General features: G+C 46.6%; 1 protein-coding gene across 1 annotated transcript in view; it reads left to right on the top strand.

The window, feature by feature from the left end:
* The window catches only part of PDLIM1 (PDZ and LIM domain 1), a 36,722-nt gene extending 19,546 nt beyond the window's left edge, over positions 1 to 17,176 (top strand). The window contains exons 4-7 of the mRNA XM_040254570.1: positions 1,630 to 1,829; positions 12,181 to 12,332; positions 16,098 to 16,215; positions 16,634 to 17,176. Of these exons, the coding sequence (XP_040110504.1) occupies positions 1,630 to 1,829; positions 12,181 to 12,332; positions 16,098 to 16,215; positions 16,634 to 16,820 (657 nt within the window). The 3' untranslated portion in view covers positions 16,821 to 17,176. The remainder of the gene's footprint in view (positions 1 to 1,629; positions 1,830 to 12,180; positions 12,333 to 16,097; positions 16,216 to 16,633) is intronic.
* Positions 17,177 to 18,569: the final 1,393 nt, after the last annotated feature.

The raw sequence follows: 18,569 nt of genomic DNA, 5'->3' as shown, positions 1-18,569 counted from the left end.
CGTGTGCGACTGCGCTACAGAGCTGCAGGGTCCCAGCCACCCTTTGGGAAGTCTGCTGCCTTTAAAGACCACTTCTTACTTCATTGTTACTCCTCGTGCAGTAAAAACTTTCCTAAAACTTTGCTAAAGTTATTTGTAGAACTAATTATACTTCCCTTTGGTGAACACACTACACTGAACTTTCATCCAATGTGGATCAAGTCAGCTCAGTGTAAGGTATACAGGAAAAGCTCACTGATTCCAACATGTCAAAGAGGGAGCCTGTCTGAATCACCATAAACACATTTTCATGTTGTCTTTTAAGTCAGTGGTGGTGATTTAGTCGCTAAGTCATGTCCGACTCTTGCGACCCCATGGACTGTAGCCTGCCAGGCTCTTCTATCCATGGGATTCTCCGTGCAAGAAAACTGGAGTGGGTTACTATTTCCTTCTCCAGGGGAATCTTCCCAACCCAAGAATCGAACCCTGGTCTCCTGCATTGCAGGCTGATTCTTTACCGACTGAGCTAAGTCAGTATACAGTGAATTAAGCTACTGGTTTTCATCATCAAGTCTGAGAAAGCATGAAAGACTTTAAGGTTTAGCGAAGAAAGAGAAAAAAAAAAAAAAAGGAAGAGCAACAGAGGACAGGAGCTCTTAGGGCAGTTGTTCTGGGTCTGAGTGTTAACAAGGAGTCCGGGTTTCAGGAAGGTTTCTGGGAAGCCCAGAAAGTAGAGCTTGCACAGGGCAAGCTCTCGGCTAGGAGCAGGGGTTGACCCAGAATGCCTGTGCAGAAAGCACCTTACTGAGTCATCAGAAAAGCTGTGATTTTTTTTTTTTCCTTAAAAAGGAACATTTAAAAGCTTTTGCGGGGTATTCATAGAGTAGCTCTGAGGTGGTGTAGCTGTAGTAATTATCTACTGAGACCTGGCAGTCTAGAGTGGAGGTGGATGGTGGGTGCTTCCCCAAATTACAGAAAGAGGGGGATGAGCACAGGAGGAATTTAAAGTCCTTTCCTGCAGCTACCTGGGCACTGCCCCATAATAGGTATCCCCCAGCCTTCCATTTTATCAGCTTGGCCTTCCCTCGCAAGAAACAACAGCTCAGTCATTCCCTGTAGCCTGCTTCTGCTAGTGCACCCAGGCTTGTCTGCCTAGTCATCAGCCGCTTCAGTCATCAACCTTCTTATTTTGCTTGTCTAAACCTTTCCTTTCTGAGGAATTTATCTCTACCTTTTCAAGCTCTGCACTGAAGTGATGCCGGTTTCTCTCCTCCTGGTACTTAATCCCTCTGGAATGTGTCCTGAAAGGGTGTTTCAGCTCTGACTTGGATCCCACAGCCTAGGGCATCAAGGGATGTCCTGCCCAGGGGTACTCAGCAGGAGATCAGGCTCTGCTGGACCTCAGGAAAGGATCAGGAAACAGAGTTGGCAGGTGAACTTCCACATGTTCCTAGCTCATGCAATGTCCTGAGTCTTGCTCCACGTTGGGTGGATTTATTTGTCAGAGCCCCTCAGCTAGTTTGGCATTGAATCAGGGCCATCATAGCTCATTGGAACACCTCTCTCTTTCTCTGGTACTCCCCCTGGACCATCCACTTCGTGGTACATACTAGACACCGCTTTGATCTCTCCTTTGATCCCTGCCTGCAGGAGGCCCTCCACATAGGAAGCGCCCACAACCGGAGTGCTGTGCCCTTTACTGCCTCACCCGCCTCCAGCTCTGCTCCCAGGGTCATCACAAACCAGTACAACAACCCAGCTGGCCTCTACTCCTCTGAAAATATCTCCAGCTTCAACAACGCCTTGGAGTCAAAGACAGCAGCCAGTGGGCAGGAGACGAATAGCAGAGCGTGAGTAGGCCCATACAGTCCGCCCTGGGCCAGTCCTGGGAGAGGCTTACCACACCAGGACAGGCTTGTGCAGGCGGCGTGCAGAAGGGTCAACCACTGGCCCAGAGAAAAACGTCTACTTTAGCACTGTCTTTGTTTTTTAACTTTTTTGGCTGCATGTGAAATCTTAGTTACCCAATCAGGGGTCAAACCGTCACCCTCTACAGTGGACAGGACTGTCTTAACCACCGGACCACTGGGAAAGTCCCTAGCCCAGTTGTTTCTGTATTTTCCTCGTCTCTGAAAATGAGGTGATACCACCTGCCTTGTAGGGTTGTTGTGAAATAAGAAGTAAGCTGTAAAATGTCCAGTTGATTCTTCACTAAGACCCTGTTGTTATTGTTCTGATTTCTGTGGTCACTGTTTTCTTCCAAGTGACCATCCTCCTTTCTTGACAGCCCTGCTGCTTCCTGAAAAATTCTTCAGCGTTTAGAGTTGGGGCTCTCTGCTTGTGTTCACCATCTGATCTGGGCAAGGGATGGGTAGTTCATGATGCAGTTTTTGGTGAAGCAATATTTGCTTTTTTCCCTCCAGTGGACCAGTAGAAATGATAGGAAGAAGAGATGTCCATGCACGTATAAATGTGTGTCCACTGGAACAGATTCTGATCTGGGATAAAGGAGGACTTGGCCAGGGTGGGGAGGTCTAAGGAGACATCTTGCTCAGGGCTGGGGAGGCCTGTCCCCTTTAGCCACAGCTGCCTCCAAGTCTTCATCTAAAGGATTCTTTACGTCTTCCCAGCAGAGGGGGCCCAGTATCAGCTCCCTCCCAAACTCTTTGAAGATGAATCCAAAAACACAGGGAATCCTGCAGCCCATGGCAAAGAACTGGGTTTGAGAATGGAGAGAGAATAAGAGATGGGATCATTTCTGGGTGGTGGAAAACAGGAGGGACTAGGTCATGAGTTGTCACCTCATTTGCCCAAAGGTGGCAGGGAAGACGAGGACTTGAGGACAGAGCTCTGGGTGCAAACACAGGAGAGCAGGGCAGCTCATGGGAGCTGTACAGTGTATTCCCAGCCCAGAGGGGAAACCACTCCTTGACTCCAGTCAGACCCCGCATGCTGACCTAGGATTTCCATTTCTGATGGATAATTGCATCAAAATAGAAGTCAGAAAGTTTTTCATCTGAAATCTCCTGATTTTTCGATGTCAGTGACAGTCAGATTTGTTGGAAAATATCATGTGGTCCAAACTTGTCTGATCTCAGAGGATCTTTCCTCATTGGAACCCTGAGTTCTTTCTTTCTTTTTTGTAATTGAAGTATAGTTGATTCACAACCTTGTGTTAGTTTCAGGTATACAGCTGAGTGATTGAGTTTTTTATCTATATATGTATATTTAAATATTTTCAGGTTCTTTTTTCATTATAGGTTATTACAAGATATTAAATATAGTTCCCTGTGCTACACAGTAAATCTTTATTGTTTATCTTTTTTCTATATGGTGATGTGTATCTGTTAATGCCACACTCCTAATTTATCCCTCCCCCACTTACCCCTTTGGCAACCATAAATTTGTTACGTGTTGGCAACCATAAATTTGACTCTGTTTCTGTTTTTTAAGTGTTATTCTGTTTTTATGTGTTATTCACATGTAAGTGATACAATATTTGTCTTTGTCTGACTTTATTTCACTTGGTATGATATTATCTAGATCTATTCATGTTGCAAATAGCGATATTTCAATTTTTTAATGGCTGAGTAATATTCTGGTGTATGTGTGTATATCACATCTTCTTAAACCAATTGTCTGTTGCTATTATAAATATTATAAATAGTGCTGCAGTGAACATTGAGGCGCGTGTATCTTTTCAAATTAGAGTTTTCATCTTTTCTAGATATATGCCCAGGAGTAGCTCTGTGTTTAGTTTTTTTAGGGGACCTCCACACTGTCCTCCATAGTGGTTACACTAATGTACATTCCCACCAGCAGTATAGGAGGATTCCCTTTTCTCCACATCCTCTCCAGCATTTATTATTTGTGGGCTTTTGGATGATAGCCATTCAGACCAGTGTGAGGTGGTACGTCATTGTAGTTTTCATTTGCATTTCTCTAATAATTAGCAATGTTAAGCATCTTTTCATGTGCCTGTAGGCCATCTGTATGTCATCTTTGGAGAGAAATGTCTGTTTAGGTCTTCTGCCCATTTTTTGATTTTTTTTTATGTTAATTGTATGAGCTGTTTGCATATTTTGGAAGGTAACCCGTTGTTGTTGGTCACATTGATCGCAAATATTTTCTCTCATTCCTTAGATTGTTTTTTTTGTTTTCATTTAGGGTTGAAACCCTCAGTTCTCATATTAGCTCTGAAGCCAGCTTTGCTGTTCAGTTTCTCTGCAGTTCACCTTCAGCAAGACTCTGCCTGGCTGTTAGGGTGAAAAAATGGCAGGGTGATTTGCACCCATTAGTTCAGGTGCAGATTAGGACAGGTTAAGGCATGAGAGGTTCCGAACTACTTAAATGTTTGAAAAAAGCTATTTGGGGGACCCTCTCGAGAGCTCCTTGATCATACTTAATCATATGGTCCTTTTCCCTGAGAAAGAGAGAGAGACATCATAGGGTACTTGGCTGCATGCAGGCCCCTGGGCTCAGCACCAAGAGGGCTCTGTGATTTCTTTCTAAGCTTCACAGAGCCTATTAGGGGAGACTTCTTGTGATGTGACTTGGCTTTGCAAGATGTTAATGGTCACTAGCATTTGCTGTAGTATACCAAGGCCAAGTGGCTATTAACACTTCTTTGTCCTCCAATTATGAGTCCTACAGGCTTGAGATGATGATGCCTTTCAAGGTGACTGTGGGAACTTCTGGGGTATCTGAGAAAGAGTGCCACGCTGGGCCCTCCTAAGCTTTCCATGGCCAGACTCTGAAGTGAAGCTTTCTCGAAGGCAGCTCAATGGGGAGCTGGGGGTGAAACACCCAGAGCTGTGATCTCCATTCTTTGGTGCTTTTGTGCTGAGGGAGGCTGAGAACGCGACCCTCTTTTACTGTCCCAGAGTGGAATGTTCCATGATCTGGATTTAATAACCCAGGAAATGACACATCCTTCACTGAAAGGCTGCTATGCATTGGGAGAAGTATGTGCCTGGGGAATATTTTTAGTATGGCCTTGGCTGTTATTCTTTCATTCGTGTCTTCTTTCTTCTCTCATGCTTCCCGCCTGCCCCCTCCTTCCAATCCGAAACAATTAAATCTCTACTGTCTGGACACTGTGCAAGCCTGTCCTCCAGGCCCTGTCCTCTCCTATTGCAGACTTTTTGGCTACAGTGGCCTCAGTCTTTATCACCAGTCTCCTTCCAGATTTTCGCAGCAGAGAAAATTTCGCAGCTTCTGCTCCATCCCAAACTCTTTGAGGATGAATCCAGAAACAGTGGAAATACTGGCAGCCCCTGGCAGAGGAAATGCCCTCTGCATGGGCCTCTGCTTACTGGTCTATTCCAAGAGAGGCCAGTTGTGCTTATCAGTGAAGGAAGAGTCTTGTGCAAACCCAGCAGCCACCGGGTCTTGTTGCCTGCTCCGTCAGCAGAAGTCGCTCACCCCCCACTGTTTAGTCTGTGAAATTCGCTGAGGTTCCAGAATTGGCTCACTTCATACTTTGCATCTGAGGTCATCACTGATTCCCTGGGGTGCACTCTGAGTTTCTTTGTCGCATGCACTTCAGAATAGCCTGGTGTGCGTGTGTCTTACAGGATTTCCCAGAGCCACATCCCCGTCAGACAAGAACATAGGCGCATATGAAAGGTATCATCTGCCGCCTGTCCTCTCAGCACACACACACGCACACGCACACGCACGCGCACGCACACGCACACACACACACGATTGAGTGGGAGGGCCTCTGGGTCAGTTCAGCTTCAGTTCAGTCGCTCAGTCATGTCTGACTCTTTGTGACCCCATGAATCGCAGCACGCCAGGCCTCCCTGTCCATCACCAACTCCTGGAGTTCACTGAAACTCATGTCCATCTTAACAGTCATTTATTGACTGCCTACTGTGTACCGAGGGTGGAGGAAATTCTACTCTGTTCAAAAGAAAACTTTCACCTGCCCTCTGACCTCTTTCCACTGAGTTTAGGGGCTGTCGTCATTTTCTGGTGGGCCTAGATTTCAATGTATATATATGATGCCACTTGATACTTTCTTAACCTTTAAGTATAAGTTAAGTATAAGAAAAATTTTCTCCAAGTGATGAAGATTAAACACTAACTGGAGATGATGTAGAGATTTTAGTATGTGATTTTTACATAGGTGGCGAGGATGCAGGCTGACTCAGATTCTTTGTGTCTGAGATGCCCCAACCTGGTTACCCCAACCTGGTTATCTGCAAGCTTGATAGAGGGAGCTGAGCTTGAATTCTAGCTCTGCCTCTTGCTAGCTGTTGGGATCTTGGGTAAACCACACAACCTCTAAAACTCAGTTTCTTCATCTATAAAGCAGATAATGCGAACTACCTGACCACCAGGTTATTGAGAAGTTTTAATGAGATGTGCAAAAAATATCCACCATGGGACCTGGCCTCTGGTGGTGCTCCGTAAATGCTACTTACTACAGATTTCAGCATGCATGAAGTGCTCCATGCCCATTACTTCCAAGTAGGAGCTCTGTAGAGTGGAAACACATAGACAAATGTCATGGAGAAGATTTTGCTCTAACTTACTGTATGCTTCTATATTTCTCATTAGGTCCAGCATCTAGGCCTTTGAAGACTAAAACTTAGAGAGGCTTCTGGCCAGGATCCCCTTTCAAAAATGATTCCATCAGGTTTCTCAGAATTACATATTTGTTGTGAACATTGGGGTAACCAGGTTGGGGCATCTCAGACACAAAGAATCTGAGTCAGCCTGCATCCTCGCCACCTATGTAAAAATCACATACTAAAATCACTACATCATCTCCAGTTAGTGTCTAACCTTCATCATTTGGAGAAAATGTTTCTTATACTTAACTTTTTATTTTGTAGTAATTACAGATGCACACTGCAGTTATAGGGAACAAAACAGAGAGATCCTCTGTACCCTTCAGCCAGTTTCCATCACTGGTAACATCCTGAAAATTAGAATGTTGGGGTTAGTCACATCAGTGAAGCTCAAAGAATGAACATGCTCTGTGGTCTCAGGGAAGGGCAAAATTTACGTAGAAGAGACTCATCAGCTGGTCACTTGCCCAGGCTGCAATTGGGAGAAGGAAGCCCCCACCCCTGCCCATCCACGGCTCCTGGTCCCTGCCCTTGTCTGTCTTCCTCCTACCCACAGGAAACTGTGGGAGCCTTCCATCCCCGGGCAGGTGATGGGCCACCTACAGGAGTGGTTTTAACCAAGCTGGGAGTAGAAGTTTAGTTTCCCCACTCTGTCTGTGTTGATACTGGAGGTTACTGGGGGCTGTTCACTGTTGCTGGAGTGGGAGTTGTGGCTACCCACATGGCCTCCAGAGACTCATAGTGGGTGAGTGGTGGCCTGTTCACTGCTGGGTGGTAGTGAAAGTCAAGGCTGCCCACTAGGCTCGCTTCATTCAGCTGGGTAGGGATGACATACGGGCTTCCTACTGGTCATTCTCCAGTACCCTGGTGGGGTGGTTGGTGCATTTCGTTTCAGCCCAGTGAGGGTTAAAGTCTAGACTCTGCACTGACCTTTTTTTTTTTTTCCTTCATTTGTCTGGAAAAAAGTGGTTATTGTTTCCGAGTCTTGCACCATCCTGGCTGTCGCCTTCTCCATCATTTTGTGGGAGAGGGCACGCTTTTCTGGGGACTTCTCTTATCTGAGCTTGTTGCCCTTTCTGGGTTGCTGCCTTATTTAGCTCCACATCTGAAATATATGAAGCAAAAAGGAAACCCTGGGGACTCATCACTGTCACTCCTTGGGTCCCAGGGTCTCTGCTGGCCTGCCTTCTCCTGTCCCCCTTCTGCATCTTATGTTCATCTTATATTTGATGTCCAGGTGTTTAGATGTACTTAGCAGAAAGAATAGGGACTCTTATGCCTACTCCCATCTTCCCCAGTGGGAAAATGATTTTTAGTTTTAATTTATTTATTTTTAAAGATTTTTTTTTTTAACGTGGACCACTTTTTTAAGTCTTTAGTGAATTTTGTTACAAAAATTCTGTTTTATGTTTTGGTTGTTTGGCCAAGGCATGTGGGATTTTAGTTCACTGACCAGGAATGGAACCTGTACCCCCTGAATTGGAAAGCAAAGTCTTAACCACTGGACTGCCAGGGACGTCCTGGAAAGTTATTTTTATGAAGAAAATATCTTCTCTTTCTGGATGCATTTTATAATTCAAGTCATCTCTCTTTTTTTCTCACATTTGTCACACAGTCAGTTTTAGTGTGGAACCAAAGTTGACTTACTGTGTGAGAAAAATGATGCCATTAAGGTTATAGCAGCAGTGGGATTTTTTTTCTTATGGCTTCTTTGTTTTAGTTGAGATTTATATACAGATTATTAAGTTGTGCTGCAGGTGACGGTGCAAAAAATAAATAAATAAATAAATTAATAAATAAAATGAGAGTCTTCTATGTCCACTCTGGCCACTTTGCTCTTTTGGTGGAGTGGACTCTTCCCAGGGTTACTGTCCCATAACCATAGATGTGCTTTTTCTCTGTTCTCCTTGACCTTCCAGCCTTCATCCCAGCTGCTCTTTTGACTCGAACAGGCTTGTATATTCTCTTAAGGTCTGCAGGCGTAGCCTCTGAAATCCTCCTCTTGAGACAAACTCAAAGGGAGTTTTTTCCCTGATGTTCGAAAAACCACTGGCCTTAAACACCCGGCTATGTCAGCTACTTCATGAGGCAGAGAGTGCCTGGCTTGGGCTCTTGCTGGGGAGACAGGTCCTGTGGTCAGGGCCTGAGAGACTGGAAGAAAATATTAAACACGGAGGGAACTGGTGGTATACATTCAGCATCAAGTCTTACAGGGAGCAACAAGAAGCAGGAAATAGGAAGAGTGTAATGGATAGTTACTCTGAAGGAGGTAAATTGATTAAATTCTTGTATTTTGTTTTAAAATTGTAAAGACTGAGTTTAGAAGACTGCTTTTAGTGACCCACCCTCACAAGCTTTTTCTCCTGGTAACTCTAGTCATATACCTAATATTTTTTGAAAACTTTTTACTTTAGAATTTTCCCTTTCATTGCTGTTACTATACATACAGAATGAGAATGCTTTTTTTTTTTAGGACTCCATTACTCATGCATAGTTTTGTCCTAGAATTTTTTTTTAAAAGATATTGTGATGTCATTTGTCCATATCTGATAGTCTAATGTCTAAGACTTGGGTCTTAGGATATTATTTTTGAATTAGGCAAACCATAGCTTCAAATAAGATGATGGATGTTGAAAGTGCTTTATAAATAAATTGTCAAGTGGTAGAAAGATATTGTCATTATTTAAGAAGAAACACTAAGTTGTTTTCTTTTTTTTAATCACAGAGATATTTTCCAAGACAGTTTGCTGGAAGAATATGTGATGACCTTGTAATTTGGGGTCTGTCATTTTTAGCGGTCCCTTGGTGGCTTCCAGACATAACAACATACGCCAAAGAAGGGGAAAAATTCTCCCCAAGAACATTCCATGGTCTGATCTTGATTTTAAAATAGTTCTAAGTGTAACAGAGAAAAACATTTGTCAAAATAACATAGTTCATTTAGTACAGGGCCAGCTCAGAAATCAAGACCCAAAGAAGGAGTCTGGCATATAACTCAAATGATGGGGCTGAAGAGGTGGGCCAGAGGAAGACCATGGGCCTTGGTGGCTGTCACTCCTCAGGGTGGCCCATCACCTGCCTAGGGAGATGGAAGAGAGAGACAAGTGCAGGGGCCACCTACTGTGGGCGGACAGAGGTGGTGGCCCCCCGCTCCCGCACCCACGGCCAGCACAGGTGACCCGCTGGCTCGCCTCTCCCCATTACACGCTGGCCTTCCCTGAGAGCAGCAGAGCAGCTGGCACTCCTGGAGGGCTCTGTCCTCAACTGTGAGAACCTGGCTGTGTAGTCAGAGCAAAAACCCGGAATTTCACTGACGTGAGTGACCTTGTGACTTCAGGCACATTTAAAATGGAATGTAAACTGATTATACAATGGATGGGTTATAAATTGCATCGCCATCTGGTATTTCCTCTTTGGCTCCCCCCGGGCACACTGTCCCTTTTCCCCAGCAGATAGTGGCTTCTGAAAAAGCAGCTGATTCTCAGAGGCTGCAGGTGATCAGGACCCAGGAACTCGGTTTGCCCATTTCCCTGGCACAGCCTTGGGGGGTTCCCTGTGACCCCACAGGAGCAGAGACAGGGTGCAGCGAGGAGCAGAGAGGGACTTGACCTGCTTCCCTAACTCCTGCCGAGCTCTGACCCTGTGCCAGGCACTGATTGAGGGCAGGACCCACAGTGATGGAAAAGACGGGCCATAGCCCGGCCCTCGTGGGGCTTGCTTTGCAGGGAAAGATAGACAATAAAGAAATAAGTATAATTCATGGTAAAAGAGTTAGAAACATGTGGAGAAAGATGGAGCAGTGCAAGGGGAGGAGTGATGTGGATGGGGTGGAGTGTTTTAAGCCGAGGGCCAGGGACCCCACTGAGGAAGGACATCTGACCAGAGACCTGAGTGAAGCGTGGAGGCTGTGGGGCCATGGAGGGGGGCGAACATTCCAGGCAGAGGGAGCAGGATCTGCCAAGGCCCTGAGGCTGGTGCATCCTAGAAACCCCATGAAGGCTTGTCCGCCTGGAGTGAGCAGGGGATACCAAGCGATGTGCTGGGAGAGGGGAGCCGAGCCACATCTGTTATGGCCCTTGTACTTTTTGTAGCAAATATTTACTCCAAAGAAGATGAATTTGGGTAAGCTTGTGTTTTTGTTATTAAAACGGTAAATATTTGGTTCTGAGTCAGATGAGAACACTTTGAGCCACATCATGACACAGTCTGATTCTTATGTTTGAAATCTCTCTCTGGCCTCCGGTCAGAGGAAAGACAGTTCCAGGGGCTGAGAGTGGCAGCCAGGAGACAAGTTAGAAAGCTGGTCAGCTGGGCTGTTAATGGATGGCGGGGCTAGAGCATGCAGTGAGGGGCGGGGACTCAGGACAGCCGTCAAAGGTGAAGCTCACTGGAGTCTGCCTCCCTTTTACTCTCCGCCCTCCCTCAGACCAGGCAGCAGCAGTGCCTCCCCTGGAAAATGGGCTCTGGAGGAAAGAGGCCCCAACTTCGCCTGTCTCATCCTGTCGTGGGGAGCCCAGAGGGACAAGGGGAGGTGTGGGCATCAAGGCCTGGCTTGCCCCGTCCCTAGGCTTGAGCTGAGGCCTCTGTCACCCCCCACCCCCATCTCCCTTACACGGAGCAAAACTGTATTGTTGACAGAGTACTTACCTAGAGATCGCCATAGTGAAGTTAAGTCAGACAAAGGCGAATATCATGTGATATCACTTATATGTGAATCTAAAAAAAAAAGAACTTATTTGCAAAACAGAAACTGAATCATAGGTGTAGAAAACAAACTTATAGTTACCAGAGGGAAAAGACAGGGGCTTGGGAGTGGGAGAAAGGATAAATTGGGAGATCAGGATTGACTTATACACACTACTATGTATAAGATAGATAACTGATAATACTTACTGTTTAGCACAGGGAAATTTACTCAATACTCTGTAATGGCCTATATGAGAAAACAATCTAAAAAAAGACTGGATATATGTATATGTATAATTGAATCAGTCGATACCTGAAACTAACACAGCATTCTTAATCAACTGTACTCTAATAAAAAAAAAACAAAGTACTTACTTTCTCATCCTTGCCACCAACCCTGTGAATTGGACAAGGCATACACTGTTACCTCTGTATGGTGGGTGAAGAGACCAGAGCTCCTTGCCATGAGAATGAGGAGAGTTTATAGAAACAGAGAGAGCACTTTGATATCATCAGGAAACACTGATTTCTGCTCTGGGGAAAGAATGAGGCCTGGACTAAGGGGACCCAGCTGAGTTTTTAGTGCTCAGTCGCGGTTGACATTTTCCCTCTTCTAAATTTTCTTTCGACATAATGTTGTTTATATAATTTTGAAAGAAGCACAGCATTCCCATTCCATGGGATTAGGCCAAAGAGTAGTTGAATCACCCAAAGTAGCCTCTTACTGACTTGAAGCAGCAACCAGCCCTGCCTACAGACACCTCACCGTATCATCAGGGGGTCCATGGCTGCATTAGGAGCTGGCTTCATCCATTGGGATAGTTTCTCTTCACTCTTTGATACTGGGGTGTCTTTGCTTGGAAGGGGGTGGCTGGTGGATTTTTTTCCCCTAACTTCTGATGTGTCCTAATGAACTTGCAAACATTCTTTACAGCTTAGACCATTCTCAGCTCCCAAGCGGACTTGTCATCGACAAAGAATCTGAAGTTTACAAGATGCTTCAGGAGAAACAGGAGTTAAATGAGCCTCCGAAGCAGTCCACTTCGTTCCTGGTTTTGCAGGAAATCCTGGAGTCTGAGGAGAAAGGTAATCAGCCGTGTGTGTGGTCAGAAGCTGAGGTTTGAGGCCTGGGCTGAGGGTTAGTCGTTGCTGAAACACAGGTGAACACAGCCTGAGGGGTGGAGAGAGCATAGTGTGCTTTGGAAGGCCAGCCTCTTAAATGCTAAAAGCTCTTTCAAAAAAAAGAGGGGGACTGAATGAGCTCTCAGCCACACCTGCTTAGCTGTTTCCTGTCGCAGGCACTGAGGGAGGCTGAAGGCGGGGGTGAACTTGACGGTTGTGGCATTCTGTGGGGCTGTCTGCTGGCCACTAGTTTCGTTTGAGCCCACATACCATGCTTCTGCGGTGGTTGGCGCGTGTGAATGGGTGAAGGTCGTGGGCTGTGGCAGCAGAGTGAATGAGTCAGCAGCACAGGGAAGCCAGGCTCTGGGCTTCACTCAGGGGCCATGCACTTGTTCTCGCTCTAGGGTAGATGGCCTCTTCAAAGTCTGAGGGCCCCCTGTTTGGCCACATACCCCGGAACTGACCTTAGGCAACCCTTTGAACCTTTCTAGACTTGTTTGCTTATCTGTCAATCGGGGATAAAGATCCTTTCCTCTTAAGATTGGTGTGAGGATCAAATTACACAAAACACCCATAGTTGTGACTGGCGCACACAGTAGGTGCTTGGTAACTGTGACGATGTTTGAAACCTCATCAAGAGGTTCCAGGCCAGCCTTGGCTTGTCCACGTGTGAGATCTGATGCTCGAGGCACCCAGGGCTACCTGTGTGGCTCTGCAAGTCGCAGGAGATAATCTTTGCCCTGTATACATCAGACACTGTTTGTTTAAGATAATTTTCAAGCGGATGGCAGCAAGCTGTCTCAGCTTTGTAGCAACAACAGTGAGAAATTCCTGGCAGACGGGTGTGCTGTAGAAGGGAGGCTTTTCCTTCTTCTCAAAAAGGTGACCTCTGAGCCACAGCTCTCAGGCTCACCCACCTCCCAGGTGGTCATTCATAAGCACCTCTGGTTCTCACCGTCAGCCTAGCCACCGGTGACGTCTGGAGAGTTGGGGTTTGCAGCCCTCCACACTCTGCACTGTCCTTTTCCCTGAGGCTTACTGGAGTACTGCCTTCTCTTGCTCTCTTCCTCCCAGTGTGCCTGCCTGTGAAGAGAGTTGGTTCTTCTGGGAGGGACATGTGGTGGTTCTGTGAGATACACTTCAGCCAGGCTCCAGAGTGGCCGGCTCTTTGCCCAGGGCCGCCAGTGAGGGTCAGAACTGAGCTCCCTCTGGAAGATAGGCCCTTTCCTCCTGAAAGTCCCGAACCGCAGAGTCGGCTCCCCAGGAGTCCCTCCTGAGCTGAAAGTCCCCTACTGAACATGCCCAGCACCCAGGCTTCCTCCCCACTTTAGTGGGTTCCTTAGAGAAACTGGCAATTTAGAGACACAGGAAGTTAGGAAAACTCTTCTTTTATGCTGCTGCTGAGTCGCTTCAGTCGTGTCCGACTCTGTGCGATCCCATAGATGGCAGCCCACCAGGCTCCGCCGTCCCTGGGATTCTCCAGGCAAGAACACTGGAGTGGGTTGCCATTTCCTTCTCCAATGCGTGAAAGTGAAAGTGAAGTTGCTCAGTCGTGTCCGACTCCCTGCGACCCCATGGACTGCAGCCTACCAGGCTCCTCTGTCCATGGAATTCTCTGGGCAAAATACTGTAATGAGTTGCCCTTCCCTCCTCCAGGGCATCTTCCCGACCCAGGGATTGAACCTGGGTCTCCTGCATTGAAGGCGGATTCCTTACCATCTGAGCCATGAGGCTGCAGCAGGGCTTGGTGATAAATCTCCAGACTCAATGTAGGTCTTCTCATTTGGGGTGAAATTTAGCCTCTGGACTGGGAGAAAGGGTCCAGGATTCCTCATACTCCCTCTTGCTCTAGGTCAAATTCTAAAATTTGCAGGGAGAAGGAGTCTTTTTTTTAAAATTGCGGTGACATATATCTAATACAGGGCTTCCCAGGTGTAGTCAGCTGTAGGCTTGCTCAGAAGGTATCTAGGCTCATTTTGGTGGGTGCCCAGGGTTTCCGGAGAATCCTTAGGTGATCTGCGGTTCAGATCATGGAGGACCACCAGGTGTGAGGTTAAGGACTGTGAATTTGATTCTGTAGGCAGTATGGAGCCCTTGAGTGCTGTTGAACAGTGAAGTGGACAGAAAAAAGATGTGGAATTTTCTTTGCATTTGCAGTGTTGGCTGACTAGGTAAGAGAAGAAAATTGAGCCAGCAGATGGTGCTGCAGGGCTGCATAAGCTGCAGCGAGGTCAGCGTTAGGCAGCACACAGCCTCCTCTACTCACACTGTGCCCAGCTCCATCAGTTTACTTCTCTCTGTTCCAAAAAGAGATGTGGGTTCTCCTACCAAATGGGGCTCATGTATCATGTTACTTCTCCCCTCCTGCACTTCCTAACTTTCCTGGTAATTTTTCTGTGAAAAACAGTCCATCACATAAGAGACCCTGACCTCATAGGTTTGGCTCCCCTAGAACTACCGATTTTCTCTCCAAGCTTTCCAGATATGCAAAGATGCCATTTCCTTGTCTTCTCAGCAGGTAGACAGCCCAGCTGGTTCCAGCCAGAAAGTGAGGGAGCTTGTTTGGGACACTCAGAGTCATGAGGCTGCCCAGCCAGGCCCCTCTGAGATCCCTTCAGGCAGGGCCAGAATTAGGATAAGGTGAGGGAGGCATTTGCTTTGGGTATAGAATTTAAGTTGATACCCCAAAACTTAATAATCAAGACAGAAATAATACTTGAGTGCAATATTTTATATAAATAAAAACTAATGCAAAAAAAAAAAAAGATTCTATAATGAACAAAGCTGGGACTGTGACCAAGGAGGGAGAAAGGTTTGGAAAGGCAAGATGATACCTTGGGCTGTGCATGTGTGCGTGCTAAATTGCTTCAGTCATGTTTGACTCTGCGACACTATGGACTGTAGCCCACCATTCTTTTCTGCTAAGCCTGGGGTAGGCTCTGTGGAGTATTGAAAAAATATATGAAACAGAGCTCTGGTGGTCCAGTAATTTGTAGTCCAGACACAGATGTGTAAATAGCTGACAGACATAACAATACTTACTGGGCCAACATCACAGGAAAACAAAAATGTGATGTGGAAACACAGCCAGCCAAATATATAGCAATAATAGTAATATTAGTAGCTTACCATTATTATTTGCAGCTACCTACACAGGTGATGAACTGGGCTGTAGGCAGAGCTCTGGAAACTAGGAGCTGGTTTTGCATGCAGAAAGCTGACTGCAGGAAGGCTGCTACTGTCTCTGCTCTGTGGCAGGTGGTTTTTATCTGACTTCTAGCATTCTGTTCTATAATGATTTTGTTGTCCTTGTAGTGTGGGTTTCTTTTGGCATCTGACTACCCTGCCATTTGATTATCAAGTGTTTTAAATTTTTTCCATCTATGTAAAGTATTTTTAAGTCCCATATCAACGTGTTTGCTTGTATTTAATCAGCGTGTAGTGTAATTTGTTTTGAGGGCTGACCATATATGCCAGGGAGGGCTACATGTGTCTTTTTCAACCATTGTGTTCCACTCTGAAGGGGAAACATTCTCCTATTTTACAGAAAAGGAAACTGTGGACCAGAGAAGTTAAGTAACTTGCCCAGGATCACACAGCAGTCAAGTCTGTTTGATTCTGGTGCCCATGACCTTGCTGGAACATACATAGAAGTGACTCTGAAAGAGCTAAATGATGCTTATACAGTCCTGCCCTTCCTGGCTAACCCAAATGTTTTCCTCCTTTTAGGGGATCCCAACAAGCCCTCAGGATTCAGAAGTGTTAAGGCTCCGGTCACCAAAGTGGCTGCCTCAATTGGAAACGCCCAGAAGCTGCCCATGTGTGACAAATGTGGTACTGGCATTGTGTGAGTATCTGCCTTCCCCAGGCATCAGTGGCCCCGCAGGCTATGTGAACCACGAAAGTGTGGAAAGTGCTGGATGTTGCCCATTGTGGGCGTGATGGAGAAAAACATCCTGCCTGGAAAACGGAGCAGAGGGGCGAGGTTGGTCCTGTGTCCCAGAGCCACGTGGTGAAGGCTTGCCTTGGCTGTGAAACCCTTAGGGTATGGACATGTAAAACCAGAAAAAGCAGGGCTGCTCTGTTGAAGTGGGAGGGGCTTCTGGAAGTCTTCAAGGGGAATGTCTCTGGCCTCCCGGCAGGAGAAGCCCCTTTATGACTAGAGGCCAACAGGGAGGCTCTGATCTGCCCTTGGGAGGAGCCCCAGCCTGTCACCTTCAGGTGCTCGTCACTAATGGAGCACCTCTTCTCCCCGCCTCCTGCAGCGGCGTGTTCGTGAAGCTGCGGGAACGTCACCGCCACCCCGAGTGTTACGTGTGCACCGACTGTGGCACCAACCTGAAACAGAAGGGCCATTTCTTCGTGGAGGATCAGATCTACTGTGAAAAGCATGCCCGGGAACGGGTCACTCCACCCGAGGGCTATGACGTGATCACGGTGTTCCCCAAGTGAGCGGACAGCTCCCTGCCCAGCGCTGCTCTCCATGCAGCCCCTGCTGCATTTTGTCCTCTGAAAGCTCTGGCCTCTCTCTTCTTCCAAGTTCTGGCTTACTTTGGTTTTGTCGCTGCTCATTCAGTATCACGTCCCCCTTTGCTAATGACTCACGCTGGCTGTGTGATGCCTGCCTTCATAATTAATGGAAAATGGCCTTGTTCGGTGTCCCTTTGCCAGCATCACTGTGTCTTCTCTCTCCCTTCATTCATCTCTGCTGCAAATGGACATCAGCCAAATTCAAACCAAACTGAATTTAATATGTCTGATGATTTCATTTTTACTCAATAAATTAATAGGCTTAAAGGCAGTGTGGTGTCTCTTTACCATGTGACCATGTGTCTTCTTTCTTACCTCAAGCCAGATGAGATTTCTGAGGCCTTTCCTCTTGTTTTGGGGTTTCCACTCCTTTGAGATTTGCAGGCCTTTTCCTCCAGGTGTGAGAACACTGGCATTTGAAACAGCCATGTTCTTTTTTTGGCCCTGCCACAGAGCATTCAGGATCTTAGTTCCCAGCCAGGGATGGGATCAGGTCTTTGGCAGTGAGAGCATGGAGTCCTAACCACAGGACCACCCGGGAAGTGCCAACAGCCATGTTCCTTTATTTCTTTGCAGCTTACTCCAAATTATTCTCTGATGCTAATATAAGATAGTTATGTTGTAACAGAATATTTTCTTTACATCTGGCTGTTTTGGGACTGACCTGAAGAAATGAATGCTTTCCAAATGGCCTTAAAATACTCCCTAGCAAGTCCCTCCCCAGGCTGGTTTGCTGCCATTACAGCCTCTCCTTTATGAAGGGAAGTAAACTCAGGAAGGTGGCCAGCAGCCCTAAACCTGCAGATTGCTCAGGGAAGTGGCAAATGCATTCTCCTCGAAGAGACGGGGAACCCTGGCTGTTAAGGAGCCTGGCATCAGAGATCTGAGGTTCAGTCCAGTTCAGTCTCTCAGTTGTGTCTGACTCTTTGCGACCCCATGGACTGCAGCACACCAGGCTTCCCTGTCCACCACCGACTCCCAAAGCTTACTCAAACTCATGTCCATCAAGTTGGTGATGCCATACAATCATCTCATCCTCTGTCATCCCCTTCTCCTCCCATCTTCAGTCTTTCCCAGCATCAGTTCAGTTCAGTCTCTCAGTCATGTCTGACTCTCTGCGACCCCATGAACTGTAGCACGCCAGGCCTCCCTGTCCGTCACTAACTCCCAGAGTCCATGTCCATTAAGTCAGTGATGCCATCCAACCATCTCATCCTCTGTCGTCCCCTTCTCCTCCTGCCCTCAGTCTTTTCCAGCATCAGGGTATTTTCAAATGAGTCAGTTCTTCACATCAGGTGGCCAAAAGTATTGGAGTTTCAGCTTCAGCATCAGTCCTTCCAATGAGTATTCAGGACTGATTTCCTTTAGGATTGACTGGTTGGATCTCCTTGCAGTCCAAGGGACTCTTAAGAGTCTTCTCCAACACCACAGTTCAAAAGCATCAGTTTTTCGGTGCTCAGCCTTTTTTCTGGTCTAACTCTCACATCCATACATGACTACTGGAAAAACCATAGTTGAGGTTACCAAAGGTCATCTCTTGGTGACTAACCACTAGTGGAGTCGTCTGCTCAAACAATGGCACTCATCACTCTAGAGACTGATTGGTTAAGAGATGGACAGGTCATTCCACCAGCCCTACTCTGAAAGAGCAAATCGTCTGCCTTAAGTAGT

The sequence above is a fragment of the Oryx dammah genome, unplaced genomic scaffold (assembly GCF_014754425.2).
Source record: "Oryx dammah isolate SB20612 unplaced genomic scaffold, SCBI_Odam_1.1 HiC_scaffold_14, whole genome shotgun sequence".
NCBI lineage: Eukaryota > Metazoa > Chordata > Mammalia > Artiodactyla > Bovidae > Oryx > Oryx dammah.
This window is presented reverse-complemented; position numbering and strand designations above follow the sequence as displayed.